General features: G+C 29.4%; 3 protein-coding genes across 3 annotated transcripts; 1 reads left to right on the top strand and 2 right to left on the bottom strand.

The window, feature by feature from the left end:
- Nucleotides 1-1571: 1571 nt before the first annotated feature.
- Nucleotides 1572-6580, bottom strand: LOC111026806. Its single transcript, XM_022304955.1, has 6 exons — nucleotides 6517-6580; nucleotides 6299-6392; nucleotides 5346-5445; nucleotides 3427-3552; nucleotides 2106-2264; nucleotides 1572-1637 (listed from the first exon to the last, which is right to left on the bottom strand). Exons 1-6 carry the CDS (start codon nucleotides 6578-6580, stop codon nucleotides 1572-1574), a joined length of 609 nt encoding a protein of 202 aa, XP_022160647.1.
- Nucleotides 6581-14380: 7800 nt separating this feature from the next.
- LOC111026805 lies at nucleotides 14381-15463 on the bottom strand. Its single transcript, XM_022304954.1, has one exon. It carries the CDS (start codon nucleotides 15461-15463, stop codon nucleotides 14381-14383), a length of 1083 nt encoding a protein of 360 aa, XP_022160646.1.
- Nucleotides 15464-15773: 310 nt separating this feature from the next.
- LOC111026804 lies at nucleotides 15774-18515 on the top strand. Its single transcript, XM_022304953.1, has 4 exons — nucleotides 15774-15779; nucleotides 16804-16929; nucleotides 18069-18227; nucleotides 18450-18515. Exons 1-4 carry the CDS (start codon nucleotides 15774-15776, stop codon nucleotides 18513-18515), a joined length of 357 nt encoding a protein of 118 aa, XP_022160645.1.
- The last annotated feature ends 305 nt before the right edge of the window (nucleotides 18516-18820 follow it).

Here is an 18820-nt window from a genome sequence, read left to right as displayed (position 1 = left end):
GGTATAGCGGAAATTAGTGCTCACATTTTTCCGCTAATTTCACTTACCTGAACTTTTCTCTAAAGAAGCAACACGATTCACAAAAAAATATCTCTTGAAATAACATGGTACATTTTTAGTTACATAATGAAGTTTTAAAATATAATCAACTGATTGGAAATTTAAAAATTCTATAGCATATAATGAGTACATATAATAATATAGACTACTATTATTGAAATCGGCAGTTCATTAATCAAGTGTTTTAAAGTCGCCAAGCTAAGTTCGATTACTTATAGCAAACTATTTTAACATAAATGAAATCGATAGTTTAAAGACTTATTAGGTATAAACATTTGATATTGCAATATTTAGGGCAGTTTTTTTTATGTGAGTTTGACAGAAGATTAGTGAGCTATTTGATGATGCTAGGCGTTGAATAGGCTGCTTTTGTTGTTGTTTCTGGTTGAGATTAGTCGAATTGAATCAAATATTTGTTTACCTAACTGTCCAATATCCTTAACTGTTGCGTTATAAAAGATTCTTGTGGAATGTACACATCTAAAGAGTAAAGACTGTTAGGTATGGTTTATATGAATTCTACATGAAATTAAATGTTTACTCTGAGAATCGGTTTAGACATGAATGGACTGTAATACAACTTCATGAACAGCATTAAAAAATCTGTTTAGTTGCAAACACAATAAATGACACAAAGACAGTTGTCCATTACTTGATATTTCCGTTGATGTGAATAAAGCGTTTGATTATTTCAAAAATTAAATATAATTAATGAAACGATTAAAGTAAAAATCAACAGCATTTAAAAAAACATAAACAAGATTCATCATTCTTTCGTTTTTTTTTTTTTATTATTTTATTAAAGATGACGCTTCGATGACGTGCTCGTTTTCTTGTTTTACACATGGATACTTAAATAATTTAAACTAAATTGTTCAATTTAATATTTTACATCCATAATAATATATTTTGGATGGATTCTTCGTCAGGGCCCAAAGCGTCGTGAAGTTGCTCAGGTGTGTTAAATTTTCGTCAGCCTCTTGTGTGTCTCTACATTCTGTAAATAAGTGTTTGATCGATGTTGGATATCCGCATGTAGGCTTATTCTTGCTTTTTATTTTTTTCATGAGATGGCCATGTGTATAGTATGTATGATCTACTATTCGTTTTGCTATTTATTTGTAACTCGGATGTAGATTATTTTTTTTATATCTTTGTCTGATTTTATTTTGCATAGGTTCCGTTGATATAGAATATTGGCTTTTCCAGGGCATGTATGTCCTCTGTTTCATTACTAAATCTATGTAATGACCGAGGGTAACCATGAAAATATTATTAAATTTATTAGTTCCGCTGATTATTTTACTAACGTTAACGTTATCATTATTAATATTACTAGGACTAAATTAAGTGATCACAGAGCCTGTCAAAATTATATATTTTTATTTTGCAAGTTGGTGTTGATTGTATGAGATATGGTTTTTCTTATATCGAGTGCCTTAGTTGTATATATGCTACAATTATCCGACAACCTCTCAGAAAGGTCTGTTTGTTGGATAACTGCAGAAACACTATTCGTTCATTGATTTTATATATTTTATTAAAACCGATACGACCGTGTAGCAATCACCCATGGTCTGTAATAAAAAATGAATAAAGTTCATTTATAATTTTGGATGAAATGTATGGTTTTTTGATTCAAAGCGAAGCAATGAATGTATTTTTTATACAATACTGAGTGTTTTTTATTTATTTGTGTATCTGCAATCTGTACACTAGCAAAGAAAAATACATCTATTTTTAACTTTGTAGATCTCTAGTAGCTTAAATCTCAAGTATATTAAAAATGTATCCTAAGTATACATAAACAGGAAAAAAAAATATAACTAGAATGTGATAAATGGTGCGTCTGATCGTCCAATTTTATAAATCATTATTGATCAGCCTAATCAAATCAAAATATCAATAAATAACTTGGTATATGAACAGATTGAGGTTTTAGAACATTTTAGAATTATTTTATTCAATAAAATAAGAGATAATGATTACAGAATGATTGTTCCGTAAAATAATTAAACAGGAATTTTAAGATACTCTTTACTCACCTTAAAAAACATCTCCAAGTTTACAATTTTCGTTCTAGTAAATTTTAACTTTTGGTAATGAGCATTATGCATTTTCATTGTTAATAAAATCATTTTTCTACACCTTATATCCATTTTGGTCCAATTGCTGCTGTACAATGCCAATACTATTGCATCTTTCTTTAATAAATAAAAATATAATATAAATTTAATATAAATTATTGATGAATATATCGCCAGAAGAAGGGGAAAAATTGGATGTACCATTGATAAGTCTTTTAGAGTATGCAAGCGACATAGTGCTTTTAAAGAACATTGAAAAGTCTATGCATAAGACTCATAGCAGCAGCAAAAAGAGTGGGCTTGCAAGTTGAAGAAGAGAAAGCAGAACATATGGAAATCAGAAGACATCTGGATGGAACCCAAACAGACGAGTTCTTAAAGGTAGGATCGTTTAGTTTGAAAATTAGTATCAGAATTAAAATTCCTAGGGACAATGATCATCCAGTCAAACAATATGGAGTATGCGAGATACTAAAAATTTACAATAATCAAGATTGAGGATTTTTGAAAGGAAAATATTAAGAAAGATACGCGGACCATGCCGCCACCAGTTATTTGGAAAATTTGGTAAAATAAATAAAGATGAGCTATGTAACATGAAAAACAGATTCGATTTATTTACTGAAACATAAATAAACTAAAACTGGAATTGACAGGTCATGTGTAGAGAACATTTGAAGCCATGATAAAGACGGTTCTTCAAGAGAACCTAAGAGGAAAGAAACCGAATGCGATGGGAGTATTGTGTCAAGAAGGATGTAGTAGAATTTTTCCCGGATGAAGATTTGCATATTATATAGGATCAAAACCGCCACGAATGGAGGCGTTTGTTTGCATGTGTAAGCTCAACGGCAGTAAACAAAAATCTATTAAAATCTTTTCAATCAATGACTTAATAATTTCTTGAAAATGATAGTAGTATTGGTACATCGTGTACTCGTAGTTCTTCCCAATCGTGAAGAAGAATTAACAGAGTTTTAATGATAAATATTTTATACTTGACAATGTATTTTGTTGATTTCATAGTTCTTACTCACATTACAAAGTAAAAAAGACACCTAAACGCTTTATATTTTTATTATTTAAATAATATAATATTGCATATCGTTACTATTCTTGATTTTTAATACAAGTTAAAAGCTTGCAATGCAAGTATCAACAATTCATCATTTGAAAAAAAACTCATTGTTTTCTTTATTATTATCTATGACTACTCATAAGACGTACATGCTTGATTAAAAAATATAGAACTCTAAAAAATTAATGCATTTCAATTTACTTGATCATGTAAATATCCAAATAAATAACACTCCATATATATCTGAAATGTATGTGGAGGGATTGAGCAAAGAATTATTGCTATTGTAACATCTGAACCCATTAATTTATCCACTTCGGAGAAACTCTGAAATAATTTTACTCTTTATAAGTTTGCTACTTTTTAACTAATTTATACATATCGAGCATACCTGAACTTCAATATTATATAACTTTCAATATTTTGTATGTTAATGGACAATGGGCAAAATGAAACGATTGATTATTTTATTTTATAAATTGTACTATATTTTATTTATTTATTATACTTAAACGAAATATTTTATTTACCTTATAAACTAAAATCATTTAAAAAAAATGCTTTTCGTGTTTATTATATAGATAACTTAAAGAAACATGTGATCCACAATCATGGCTTAAAACCGTTCCTGAAATTATAGGTAATCGGTCGAAAATTTTTTGGAAGCCGATTACCAGTTTTCTTGTTCTAAGAAGTGTTGTTAACCAGTTACTGGTTACCTTACTCCAGAATAATGTAGTGGCTACCGGTTACCGATTTTTAACGGTTTATGAAATGTGTAAATAACCGCTTACCGATTTTAAGTTTTAACCGGTTTAAATACCGTTTTTCACAAAATGTTTTTTGTTATCACTTATCAATTACGAATTATTTATAATGTGCTTAATGCTTATAATATGGACTAAGATATATCTATATATAGTATATTTGTATAATATACTCTTAACTAGTCTTAAGAGGATGTCAGCGCACCATTTGTTTTCTCTATCTGGCCCACGCGCGCAACATAGACAAAATGCATTTACGAATTACGAATTACTGTATTACGAGAAACGGTCAAATAGAGGAATACTAGTAATATGAAATAATCACTAATCAGCACAGCTATAAATATATTGTTTTTAATATACATCATAAATTCATAAACATATTAGTATTACCCGTATGGCGTATGTATGGTGTGTAGTGTGTACCCAGTATACGTATATTTTGACATGATGATTGTGTATAATATATAATTATATCATACACTTATAAGTTCAATATAACAGGCAAATGTTTTTCTACAAATAAAATATAAACTGAAATAACAATAAATGATTGGTAATTGGAACAAAAAAAATCTTTTCTGCATTATAATGGTAACCGGGTATCGCTAAATGAACGATTTTCAGAAATGTTGATAATTGATTTTTGGTATACGACTTTATAAACTTTTGGTAATCGGTTACCGATATCCGCTTTCCATACTGCAAATAAAACCGGTAAACGGTTTAGGGTTCTTAACATTTACGGTTTTTAACGGTTTTCGTGAAAAACCGGTAAACGGTTTTAAGCCCTGTCCACAATAAACATTTATTTCTTCAAAAATGTTGATATTTATAAAAACTAAAATTAATAGACATTGAAAAAAAAATTAATGCAATCTTTGAAGTAGCATTACATAATACTTCGTCTTCTTTTAATTTGTTTATTTCTTACATACATTAATATACTAGCATTAATACTAGTGAAAAAAATATATTTTGCCAATAAATATTTGTTTATTATTTATTTATACACATAAATAGAGTATTTGTGGTTGGTAATCTGAATTTGTAACTACTAAAGTAATCCTTTAGTTTGAGAAATAGGATGGATATTGAATTGCATGATGTGTAATTTTATAAGCGGAAAAGTAACTATAGTTGTACTTAGTTCGATTAGCTACTTCTAAAACATTATAATAATATGGATATCAAAATTTAAATTCATTAATTTCAAAAACTTTTTTATAGTATTCATTTCTATGATCTCGTTTGAATGGATAATAAAATGCATAGATGATAAATATAGATATGAGTTATATTGAACTCATATAATAATCGTGATGTAATTTAAGTTTAATGAAATTGTTTTACCATGATAAAAATGAACCAAAGTACGATGAGTGTTATTGACGAAACAACAATTTGCACCAATATTATTCGTCCAAAAAGAGTTAAAAAATCTTCATATTTCCTGCAAAAAAATAATGAATGCGTACATTGTATGTCATTTTTCTTACGTAAATTGCTCAAGATGTTTATTAGACAATGAAAAAATGTTTAAAGCTAGAAGATCCCATGTCCCCACAACCAAATAACTGAAATATTTTCACCATTCTAATAGTTGAACAGTAAATTCTCATGTTTCAAAATTGGCAATAAACTCTATATAGCGATATTATGAAGACTATAAAAAATAATTTGCATTGTAAGTCATCATTATTCTAATACTAACTTTTTCTTATTCACTAAACTTAACGTGATTCCACAAACCAAATTTGAATATCAAGTTTTTTTGCATACAATTGGGATTTGAATATTGGTAGGTTTACTCATTATACATTTAATAATGGTTGAAATATTCTTCATTCGAAGAACGCCTGGTGTACTGGCATAGGTCGAAGAACAGTTGGGTATACAGAGTCAAATGGATTAAGTGATACGAACATCTATTAATTAGATAATTTTGAAAATAAATTAAATTAAAAAATATACAGCTTATATATTATTAACATCGCTATCACCAAAAATCAAATAATTTAAAAAATTTTGTTAATTAAAAAATAATAACCATCATATTATATACTATGTTGATGGTCTATAATTTTATAGCTGAAGCCAAAGTTTAATTTATGCTTTTCCATCTAAAAAAACAATTGGCATGACATTAAAAATATGTAATATGTATACTGATCAATATTATCCCCGATGTAGGACTTAAGGTAGAGAATATTTGCATGCATATTTAAATAATTTAGAATTATTTTATAGCTAAGATGAAATAATATTTTATGATAATTTCATAAAAATAGAGAAATAATTCTTACTTCATAACTGCTTGGTAATCGATTACAACCGTTTTTAATTCACCATATAATAAATCGTTTTCGTTAGATTTATTTATTTTTTCATCTTTGTAATCTTAAATTCGACAAAACAATTATGTCAATATTTACCGTTGTTCGCTGACCAATTATTAAACCAACCTAATATGTAAGTGTACAGTTAATGTGTACATACGACATACCTCAAAAATTGTACTCACCAATTAGGGAATGTGAATCGTGAAACGATTCATGTCCGAGTGATTTGAACGCAATGCAAACCATTTTCATCTGACAGCACACAGCTAAACATAGTGTTACCAGAAGTATGTCAAATATGATGAATAACATTGCCACTGAGATGATGGAGAAGGCCTCCACGATATAAAATGTATTATAATGTGAGTTGTACGTTCTGTCAGAGACGATTAAATAGAAATTGAAGACGTTTAGGCGATAATGCATGAACGAACCGTCATGGTTTTTGATCGTGATCAATTCTCTACTGCATACTAAAGTGCTGCTGATGTAAAAGATTATCGACGACAAATATGCTATAGTAAACACGGTAGTTAACAACACCGAACGATTTCGACAAACTTCCAGTATTTTATGTCTGTCCTGGTGACAGAAAGATGTAAAACTGTAGCGAGTTATCGACAAACAGTTCCAAAAGTCGTTTGAGTGGTGGACGATTATCCACATCTTGTAACATATGAGCATAACACATTCCGCTTTCCAGAAAAAATCTACGCTTAAATACATATTAGACGTAAAATAATATAGACCGCTAACGTTCAAAATCATCGAAACAATACACGAGTACAGCACAATTAATGCTACGATAATGTGGTATATGTTTTTACCACGACATTTCACTGTTCCAGGATCCAATATTTGATATAAGCCTATTAGTTTGGCCAACCGAACGTTAAAAACATGGTTCTTCTCTTCCAAAGTGTCCATCAAAATATTTTAATATTATAATAACGTAGAGAAAATAATAATATTTTGTATTTTATACGACCATCGAAAAATATACATACATACCTATAGATATATCCGTTATTTTAGTCAGATTATAAAATGTTACCAAACTATAAATAGTATAAAATACGTACTCATGGTTGGTGAGTGTAACATTGTACATTTAAGCTGTTCATTTGTCTTTTGTGGTCTTTGTGTGAAATGGACTAAGGTGAATTATTAATTTTCATATTAGGTGGCTCTCCGATATACGCACTTAATTAGTATTATTTATGCATGACATTTTAAGGTTTAAAATAATTATTGTCACGCAATTAAATACCTACCACATACACCGAAGTCCTTTACCATATAATTTTCTTTACTATGTCATCTATAATAAATACATATTGCACTCCCACGTGACGTTCTATCCGTACTGGATGCATTACGCCTCTACGCTAATACGCGCATTCAATTTACAAAAAAAAAAATAATAATAAAGGAAATGCACGATAAAGCGTTTCTTTAAATAAAATGTTTTTTTAAATTTTGTATTGCAATTTTTATAATTTATTCATTGCAATAATAATACATTTTTTTTAAATATTTAAAAAAAACTGTTGGTAAAATACAATAATATAAAGTATTTGGCTCTTCTACCAATTACCTTAGAGCTGGTTAGGTTAGGTTAGGTTAGGTTAACCTAACCTAACCCTTTAGTGGCGTCGAACCAGAAAGCTACTGTATCGGGATGCACAGTTTTTCACAGTAAAAAATACAATAAAATCTCTGACAATATCGAGAACGTGTGACTAACAGTCCACCAGCTCAGATTAAGAACAAATATACACATTACAATTATTTCTCGCAGCTCCCTATTGTATGTGAAGCCAATTTTAACTCTATTATCGTACATTTGCAGTTCAACAGGTTGACTCGATGTGCTCCAATTTTTCGATCTCTGCCGGTGTTTCTCAAGGAAGTGACTTATCACCCGATCTATATAATATATATACATCAGATATTCCAAAAACAGCAAAAACGATCATAGAAACTTAAACAGTTGATGTAGTAATACCCTCCTCCAATTCAGACCATTTTCTATCTTCGAACTATCTCCAAAATCACTTCAACTCAATAAACACCTGTGTGGAACAATCAAGTGGAGAATTATAATAAATCCCTATAAATTTTTACGTCATGTGCCATTTGCACTGCGAAAAAACAACCTCCCCTCACTTAAACTTCAATTAGTTTCCGATATCGTATCAGGTAAAATATTTGGGAATTTTCCCAGACAAATTATTAACATGGGGACCACATTTAAAGTCCTAAAAAAAATCCCTAACAACCACCTTCATCTACTTAGGCTGATTCTCAAATCTGTTTATATTTAATATCAATACACACAAATTCCACATTGTTCAAATGTCTACTCAGACACATTTTGGTATGCAAATCTGAGGTGTGCCAAGCCTTCCTAAGTCCACACTATCCAAGCTTCCTAGTGCATCATTCTTTGGCTAATAGCCTCGGCTCCTTGGTACGCAACGAATGAAACCCTACATAATGATCTAAGAATTAAAACTGCTGACCAACCAACTAAATTGTACTATAATATTTTTCACTTTAAACTGCAACACCATTCAAATCCTTTACTCTCTCAAATAGCATTACGTACTCTTCCTGACAACCTACCACGCCGAATCAAAAGTCGGCGACGTGACCTATTAAATTAATAAATTAAAATAAATTACCGGAGGGTACCATCGCTAGATGATTTCATTCATCTTGTGCTTCATGTGCTATTTTTATTATGAACGAGACAAATTTTGTTAGAGACAAATTGATTAAGCTTTCTCGATAATTGCCGACCGATTGGTCGTATTTTTTAACCGGTATTATATCGTTCAACAATGCTAGGGAACTACCTACGTAAATCATCGGTTAAGTAAGTGACTGATAGAACAGTTGAAAATCACATCGAACATTCTCGCCAACTACCCAGTATATGTTTGTCTCGAGCCCCGGTGGCTGTGAGATGTAATAATACCGAATCTCATCGTTCACGTGATAGATAAACAGTTAAATATGTCGTCGGAGTGGTAGATGAGGACACACATCTAGTAGGACACGTACCAATCCAATAATAATCTATGCTTAAAGTCATATTGTCCTTTCAATAGTACACACCCCTTAAGGTCAACATCACTGAAATATCACTCACACTGAGCACAATAACGAATGCCGTAAAAATGTGGTATACGTTATGCACACGACATTTTATGGTTTCCGATTACAATATTGTATATGAGCCCATAAGTTTTGCTAATATTATATTCGAAACATGGTTTTGCTAGTCCTGCATATCCAGCATAAAAAAAAAATTTTCCTGTTGGCACTATAATAACTATAATGTGAAATAAACAAATAATATAATAATATTTATTAATGATACTTAACTTTTGATCGTTTTACTGCAATGAGTTATCATCACTTGCGAGTTTGGTGAGTGTAATATTAGTAATATTACTGACCACTTTGCTGTTCATGTGAGATATCCACAACTGTAAAGCTCATTGACCTATGATGGTAAAGCTCAAAATATTTATTGCCTCGGATGTAAATAATATCAACTATTCCATAGTATTTTAACAGTTGATTCTCACTATGTCATGTTGGAAACCATTAACAATATAAAAAAATATTACAATCAAAATTTAATATATTGAAAAATTAAGCAATTAGGTCTGTTTCAAATACAAATTTAAATGGGCCAGTTTACGACTACCGAGGAAACCAAGTAAAAAAAAACACTCCTAGCTACTACTTATTTATTATTGAGCTACTTATATCTTGCCAAGGGTGCTTTATTGCAGTTCTTACCCCTCATTAATTAATTGAATTGTATTCCTGTGAATTAATTAGCATTATTTTATGAACTTTAATATAGATATAGGTATTCAGCAGAACAAATAGTACCAAACGATAAACAGGCAGTACCAGTAATTTTCATTTATCCATATTTGATTACTTTTTAGATGCTACAGTTTTAGCCTTAAAGTATTTACGTATTACACTATTACACGTTTCACGTCACACTTTTGTACCTACCATAAATAGGCGATATGGAATAAAACTATCTAGATAAATACTATTTTAAAATAATTTAAATATCAAGATATTTAAATGTGTGTGAGGTATTGGTGTTCCAGACACGCAAACTATTTCTTTTACAACAGTAAGTATACAAAGTGCATTATTAAATAATACATAGATATTAAAATTTGTCGACGACTTTTTTATGACTTTTTTTTTAAAGTCTAAACCTATTATTATTGACTAAATATAAATAAAATGTTACGAACATTGGATTAACCTATTTTCTAAATCTTGGTAATTTATTGATAAACGTTTAATAAATTATTTGATACTTTATTACCTACTGAATATATTAATTCAATGATGCCAGTGTATTGTTGTTAATTGCCAACCTAAGAATACTGTTTTTAAGTCCATACTGTTGTCATTGTTAATTAAATATAAAAACATACTCCACGATAAAAATATTGCAAAAAAAGTAGTTGCTGCAATTAAGGGTTGCAAATTTGCAATGTTGTTGTTTTTTTATGCAGAAATTCAGTTTTGTATGCCGTATAAACTATAAATCAATAATTTCTGTTAATTTTACTAAAGTTGATATTTAATTTACTTATATAGATACTTATACAGTGTATTAGTAATGTATTTACAGATATGTATCATAAATCATATTTCAATCATATTCAATTTTGATTTAGATCAATTAAAACTCTCAAAAAAAATCAACTTCATAATTAAAAATGAAAAAGGGAGGTGAATATTTGAAAAAACTGAAGTTTGTATTGTCACAGGATCGTCTTTAAGTGGTACAAAAATTTCAATGACTCAAATCTGAATTTTAAAATATGCATAATAATATGATGAGCACGCCATCACCAAATATAAGTAACAGGAGATATACTTATTTATGAACTTGACAAAGAGAATAAAAAGGAAACAAACTGTATTTTTTTGTGCACACAAGCGATATATTTTATACAATTGTCTTCAGACAGAGGGCTGTATATTCTATATTTATTATTATTGCAATTAATAAATTATAAAAATTGCAATACAAAATTAAAAAAACATTTTATTTAAAGAGTCACTTTACCGTACATTTCCTTTATTATTTTATTGTAAATTGAATGCACGTATTAGCGTAGGGGCGTATTGCATCCAGTACGGATAGAACGTCACGTGGGAGTGCAATATGTATTTATTATAGATGACATAGTAAAGAAAATTATATGGTAAAGGACTTTGGTGTATATGATAAGTATTTAATTGCGTGACAATAATGATTTTAAACCTTAAACTGTCATGCATAAATAATTCTAATTAAGTACGTATATCGTAGAGCCACCTTATATGAAAATTAATAAGTCACCTTCGTCCATTTCACACAAAGACCGCTCGACTCATATGAACAGCTTAAATGTACAATGTTACACTCACCAACCATGAGTACGTATTTTATACTATTTATAGTTTGGTAACATTTTATAATCTGACTAAAATATCGGATATATCTATAGGTATGTATGTATATTTTTCGATGGTCGTATAAAATACAAAATATTATATATTTATTTTCTCTACGTGATTATAATATTAAAATATTTTGATGGACACTTTGGAAGAGAAGAACCATGTTTTTAACGTTCGGTTGGCCAAACTAATAGGCTTATATCAAATATTGGATCCTGGAACAGTGAAATGTCGTGGTAAAAACATATACCACATTATCGTTGCATTAATTGTGCTGTACTCGTGTATTGTTTCGATGATTTTGAACGTTAGCGGTCTATATTATTTTACGTCTAATATGTATTTAAGCATAGATTTTTTTTGGAAAGCGGAATGTGTTATGCTCATATGTTACAAGATGTGGATAATCGTCCACCACTCAAACGACTTTTGGAACTGTTTGTCGATAACTCGCTACAGTTTTACATCTTTCTGTCACCAGGACAGACATAAAATACTGGAAGTTTGTCGAAATCGTTCGGTGTTGTTAACTACCGTGTTTACTATAGCTTATTTGTCGTCTATAATCTTTTACATCATCAGCACTTTAGTATGCAGTATTGAATTGATCACGATCAAAAACCTTGACGGTTCGTTCATGCATTATCGCCTAAATTTCTTCAATTTCTATTTAATCGTCTCTGACAGTACGTACAACTCACATTATAATACATTTTATATCGTGGAGGCCTTCTTTATCATCTCATTGGCAATGTTATTCATCATATTCGACGTACTTCTGGTAACACTATGTTTAGCTGTGTGCTGTCAGATGAAAATGGTTTGCATTGCGTTCAAATCACTCGGACATGAATCGTTTCACGATTCACATTCCCTAATTGGTGAGTACAATTTTTGAGGTATGTACACATTAAAACGTACACTTACATATTGGGTTGGTTTAATAATTGGTCAGCGGACAACGGTAAATATTGACATAATTGTTTTGTCGAATTTAAGATTACAAAGATGAAAAAATAAATAAATCTAACGAAAACGATTTATTATATGGTGAATTAATAACGGTTGTAATCGATTACCAAGCAGTTATGAAGTAAGAATTATTTCTCTATTTTTATGAAATTATCATAAAATATTATTTCATCTTAGCTATAAAATAATTCTAAATTAATTAAATATGCATGCAAATATTTTTTACCTTAAGTCCTATATCGAATATAATATTGATTAGTATACAGTATACATATTACATATTTTCATGTTATGCCAATTGTGTTTTAAAATGGAAAAGCATAAATTAAATTTTGGTTTCAACTATAAAATTATAGAGCATCAACATAGTATAATATACTATTATGATAGTCATTATTTTTTAATTAACAATATTTTTTAAATTATTTTATTTTTGGGGATAGCGATGTTAATAATTTATAAGCTGTTCATTTTTTAATTTAATTTATTTTCAAAATTATCTAATTTAAAGATGTTCGTATCACTTAATCCATTTGACTCTGTATCCAACTGTTGCTCAATCTATGCCAGTACACCAGGCGTTCTTCGAATGAAGAATTTCAACCATTATTAAATGTGTAATGAGTACACCTACTAATATTTAAATAAATTCTATTTAATCTCAGTTGTATGCAAAAAATCTTGGTATTCAAATTAGGTGATGGAACCACGTTAAGTTTAATAGTGATGACTGATGAATGATGATTCATCACTGATGAAATACTACTTAAATTATTTTTATTGTTTTCATAATATCGCTACATATAGAGATCAACGCTTTTTCTGAAACATTGAAATTTACTGTTCAACCATAAGAATGGTGAAAGTATTTCTGTTATATGGTTGTTTGATGTGGGGTGTTATATCTTTAAAACACTTTATCTCTGTCTAATAAACATCATAAGTGATATATTTATAAGAAAATTACATACAATGTCTGCATTTATTATTTTTTCAGGAAATATGAAGTTTTGTTGACTCTATTAGGACAAATACTATTGGTACAAATTGTTGTTTTGTCATTAACACTCATCGTACTTTGGTTTATTTTTATGATGGTAAAACAATTTTATCAAACTGAAATTCCATCACGATTATTATATGAGTTCAATATAACTCATATCTATATTTATCATCTATGCAATTTAATATTCAATCAAACGAAATCATAGAAATGAATACTATAAAAAAGTTTTTGAAATTAATGAATTTATATTTTTATTATCCGTATTATAATATTTTAGAACTTTAGAAGTAATCGGTCTAAGTACAACTATTAAAATCCTGTTAGATTTTAACTCAAAACAATTAATACTTTGTTAGAGTATAGGGTATCCGGTGAATAGGTCGCGAACAATTGATCGCCGGTGAATTGGTCGCCGGTGAATTGATCGCGGGCGAATTGGTCGTGAATACAATTGGTCGCCAGGATAATTGATCGTCAAAATTGTTTTTAAAAAATAATAATTATATAAAAAATAATAAAAATAAAAATAATAATATTAATAATCATACATTTTAATTTATAATTATTTAAAGTTGGAGTTGAAAATTATGGGCTATTCCTTTTAAAAAGTCTATTTTACTCCTACTATGATAGTCGTCACATATTTTTATAATTTTTTCTGCGTGATCTTTGTACTTCCGTTTAACACCCATTGTCATTCCTGCAATTAGTTGTTCTATTTGTAACTTCATAAGACTCTCCTCCTTTTTGAACGAATCTATACATTTCCATATAGTTGGATGACATGCGTTCAGACTAGATGCAAAGCCATTATGCCACCCTTCAACAGAATTGTTGGTCCGGGGGATATTTTCGAAAATATATTTATGACAGTTCCACAGCGTCACTGGAAATAATGCTGGTTTCCTTCGATTTCTTCGATCAAGACGTCCAATCCACGTATCTTCAAAATAATTTGTCAAAGGTGTTAATATTTCTTCGTTCAGTGAATAAAACTCTGAGTCCAGTAGTTCGTTCCAAGCATTTTCTACATCCTCTTCTGGTACAAAGGTAAGTGCTGCCATCATTCTAATTTGCAAAGCAAATTCCGAGTCTTCCATGTACCTATTTTGGAATCCTAAATTTTGCAAGCGTCTCCAAATGCTTTGCGATAAATGAAAAAAGCACCCACGAACTGATGTGTTGGTAAAAACACTTTGAATCGCATTAATCGCAGCTTTTTCAAAATCAACCATAATTGATTTTGGATTTAATGATTCGTTCAATGTTTTTAATGCGTTGTAGAAATTAACGTATGTGGTTTCCGTTTTATTTGGTAGCAATGCAAATATTGTTGGAAAAACATTGTTAAATTGAATTCCGTGAACAGTGTAAATTTGGTAGAATAAATTTGGTGACGTAGAAAAAGTTCCATCAGCAAACCAGTGTTCACATTTTTGTAGAAGTTGTAGGTTTTTTTGGGTGGAGAAAATTAAAATTCTATTTTCAACAAGACCACTGTCAAACAATAAAAATGGGTTTCCGTCAAATGTTGATCTATAATCGTCTGGTATGATCAATTCTAATAAAGTTTTTGGGTTTGGCGGAGCAGCTTGTTCTTTTTGTCGAATACGACGTACTGTTCTCTTTAAGATAGACACTGATGGCATTTGCCCTGCAGCAGCACTTGTCAACTATCCAATCATAAAAAAAAACCATACTTTTAAATTTAATCATATAGATATATTTTATAGTAATTTTATTATTAAGAGAATGAATACGACCTTTACATTTCATTTTTTTATATTGGTCACATTTCCATATTGACTTTTCTTCGCTTCCAAATTTTTCAAACGTATACATATAGCCGTTATAAATTAATTTATCTTTGCCTTTTTCACTCTTTATGAACTCCATTATTATAAAATAAAAAAACAGAAAACAGAAAACACACACGTACTATATAGCATCCACTAACAAATGCAAGTATGTAATGACAAATTGGTACGACCATCGGAATATAGATGTCGATAAGTCGATAACGATCGTATAAGCTTATCTAAGTTATTGCCACGCTAGTTCAATTATCTCGTGTGTACCTATAAGATTATTATATCTGTTAATCTGTACATCGTAAATTGGATTTACTGTACGTTATTTAAAAATAAATAAGAGTATTTTCTAAAATAATAAACATAAAACTCGGATATGTATATTAAATATTAACTACCTATGTAATTAGTATAATAAAAAAATTTAAAAACTAAAATTGTTCGTTTGACGATCAATTAGTATAATAAAAAAAATAAAAAACTAAAATTGTTCGTTTGACGATGAATTATCCTAGCGACCAATTATATTCACGATCAATTCACCCGCGATCAATTTACCGGCGACCAATTCACCGGCGATCAAATGTTCGCGACCAATTCACCGCGATCCAGAGTATAGTTACTGTCCGCTATAAAATTACACATCATGTAAGACAATATCCGTCTTATTTCTCAACCTAAATGATTACTGCAGTAGTTCCGAATTCAAAATACCAACCACAAATACGCTATTTAAGTGTATAAACAACTAATAAACAAATGTTTATTGGCAAATAAAACGAAGACAAAGTATTATGTAATTCTACTACAAAGATTGCATTAATTTTTTTTTTCGACGTCTTTTAATTTTAATTTTTATAAATATCAACATTTTTGAAGAAATAAATGTTTATTGTGGATCACATGTTTAACAACTTTTAAGTTATTTATATAATATACACGAAACGCGTTTTTTAAAAATGATTTTAGTGTATAAAGTAAATAAAATATTTCGTTTAAGTATAATAAATAAATAAAATATAACATAATTAATAAAATAAAATATCAATCGTTTCTTTTGCCCATTGTCCATTAACATACAAAATATTGAAAGTTATGTAATATTGAAGTTCAGGTATGCTCGATATCTATAAATTAGTTAAAAAGTTGCAAACTTATAAAGAGTAAAATTATTTCAGAGTTTCTCCGGCGAGGATAAATTTATGGATTCGGATGTTGCAATTGTAAAAATTCTTTGCTCAATCCCTGCACTTTCATTTCAGATATATATGGAGTGTTATTTATTTGGATATTTACACGATCAAGTAAATTGAAATGCATTATTTTTTTAGAGTTCTATATTTTTTGATCAAGCATGTACGTCTTATGAGTAGTCATAGATAATAATAATGAAATCAATGAGTTTTTTTTCAAATGATGAATTATTGATACTTGCATTGCGTCATTGCAAGCTTTTAACTTGTATTAAAAATCAGAAATACTTACGATATGCAACATTAAATTATTTAAATAATAAAAATATAAAACATTTAGGTGTCCTTTTTACTTTGTAATGTGAGTAAGAACTATGTAATCAACAAATACATTGCAAAGTATAAAATATTTCTCATTAAAACTCTGTTAGTCTTCTTCACGATTGAGAAGAACGATGAGTACACGATGTACCCAAACTAAAATAATTTTCAACAAATTATTAAGTCACTGATTTAAAAGATTTTAATGGATTTTTGTTTACTGCCGTGGAGCTTACACATTAAAACAAACGCCTCCATTCGTAGCGGTTTTGATCCAATATAATATGCAAATCTTCATCCGGGAAGAAATCTGCTACATCCTTCTTGACACAATACTCCTATCGCATTCGGTTTCTTCCCTCTTGGGTTCTCTTGGAGAACTGTCTTTATCATGGCTTTAAATGTCCTCTACACATGACCTGTCCATTCCAGTTTTAGTTCCTTTATGTTTCATCAACTAAATCGTGTCTGTTTTACATGTTACATAGCTCATCTTTAATTATTTTACTACATTTCCCCAATAGCTTGTGGTGGCCAGGTCCGCGTGTCTTTCTTAATATTTTCCTTAATATTTTCCCATACTCCATATTTTTTGACTGGGTGATCATTGTCCCTAGATATTTTAATTCTGATGATAATTTGAAACTATACGATCCTACCTTTAAGAATTCGTCTGTTTGTGTTCCATCCAGTTCCAGATGTCTTCTGATTTCCATATGTTCTGCTTTCTCTTCTTCAACTTGCAAGCCCACTCTTTTTGCTGCTGTTATGAGTCTTATGCATAGACTTTTCAATGTTCTTTAAAAGCACTATGTCGTTTGCATACTCTAAAAGACTTATCAATGGTACATCCAATTTTTCCCCTTCTTCTGGCGATTTATTTATTAATAATTTATATTAAATTTATATTATATTTTTATTTATTAAAGAAAGATGCAATAGTATTGGCATTGTACAGCAGCAATTGGACCAAAATGGATATAAGGTGTAGAAAAATGATTTTATTAACAATGAAAATGCATAATGCTCATTACCAAAAGTTAAAATTTACTAGAACGAAAATTGTAAACTTGGAGATGTTTTTTAAGGTGAAATAAATTTTTAATATATTTGAGATTTAAGCTACTAGAGACCATCCACAAAGTTAAAAATAGATGTATGTGTCATTGCTAGTGTACAGTTTGCAGATACACAAATAATGAAAAAAACTCAGTATTGTAAAAGAAATACATTCATTGCTTCGCTTCGAATCAAAAAACCATACATTTCATCCAAAATTATAAATGAACTTTATTCATTTTTTATTACAGACCATGGGTGATTGCTACACGGTCGTATCGGTTTTAATAAAATATATAAAATCAATGAACGAATAGTGTTTCTGCAGTTATTCAACAAACAGACCTTTCTGAGAGGTTGTCGGATAATTGTAGCATATATACAACTAAGGCACTCCATATAAGAAAAACCATATCTCATACAATCAACACCAACTTGCAAAATAAAAATATATTATTTTGGCAGACTCTGTGATCACTTAATTTAGTCCTAGTTATATTAATAATGATAACGTAATTGTTAATATAAGAATCAACTGAACTAATAAATTTAGTAATCTTTTCATGGATACTCTTGGGCAATACATAATTTTAGTAATGAAACAGAGGTCATGAATGACCAG

The sequence above is a fragment of the Myzus persicae genome, unplaced genomic scaffold (assembly GCF_001856785.1).
Source record: "Myzus persicae strain clone G006 unplaced genomic scaffold, MPER_G0061.0, whole genome shotgun sequence".
NCBI lineage: Eukaryota > Metazoa > Arthropoda > Insecta > Hemiptera > Aphididae > Myzus > Myzus persicae.
This window is presented reverse-complemented; position numbering and strand designations above follow the sequence as displayed.

Excerpts from the sequence above, each read along its gene's own strand:
- LOC111026805 (XM_022304954.1), bottom strand. The coding sequence starts at position 15,463 with ATGCCATCAGTGTCTATCTTAAAGAGAACAGTACGTCGTATTCGACAA.
- LOC111026804 (XM_022304953.1), top strand. Across the intron at positions 16,930-18,068 it reads TTGGATATTTACACGATCAA|AAAGATGCAATAGTATTGGC; the intron begins GTAAATTGAAAT and ends TATTTATTAAAG. Across the intron at positions 18,228-18,449 it reads ACTTGGAGATGTTTTTTAAG|ACCATGGGTGATTGCTACAC; the intron begins GTGAAATAAATT and ends TTTTTATTACAG.
- LOC111026806 (XM_022304955.1), bottom strand. The coding sequence starts at position 6,580 with ATGGTTTGCATTGCGTTCAAATCACTCGGACATGAATCGTTTCACGAT. Across the intron at positions 2,265-3,426 it reads TTGGATATTTACATGATCAA|AAAGATGCAATAGTATTGGC; the intron begins GTAAATTGAAAT and ends TATTTATTAAAG. Across the intron at positions 1,638-2,105 it reads ACTTGGAGATGTTTTTTAAG|ACCATGGGTGATTGCTACAC; the intron begins GTGAGTAAAGAG and ends TTTTTATTACAG.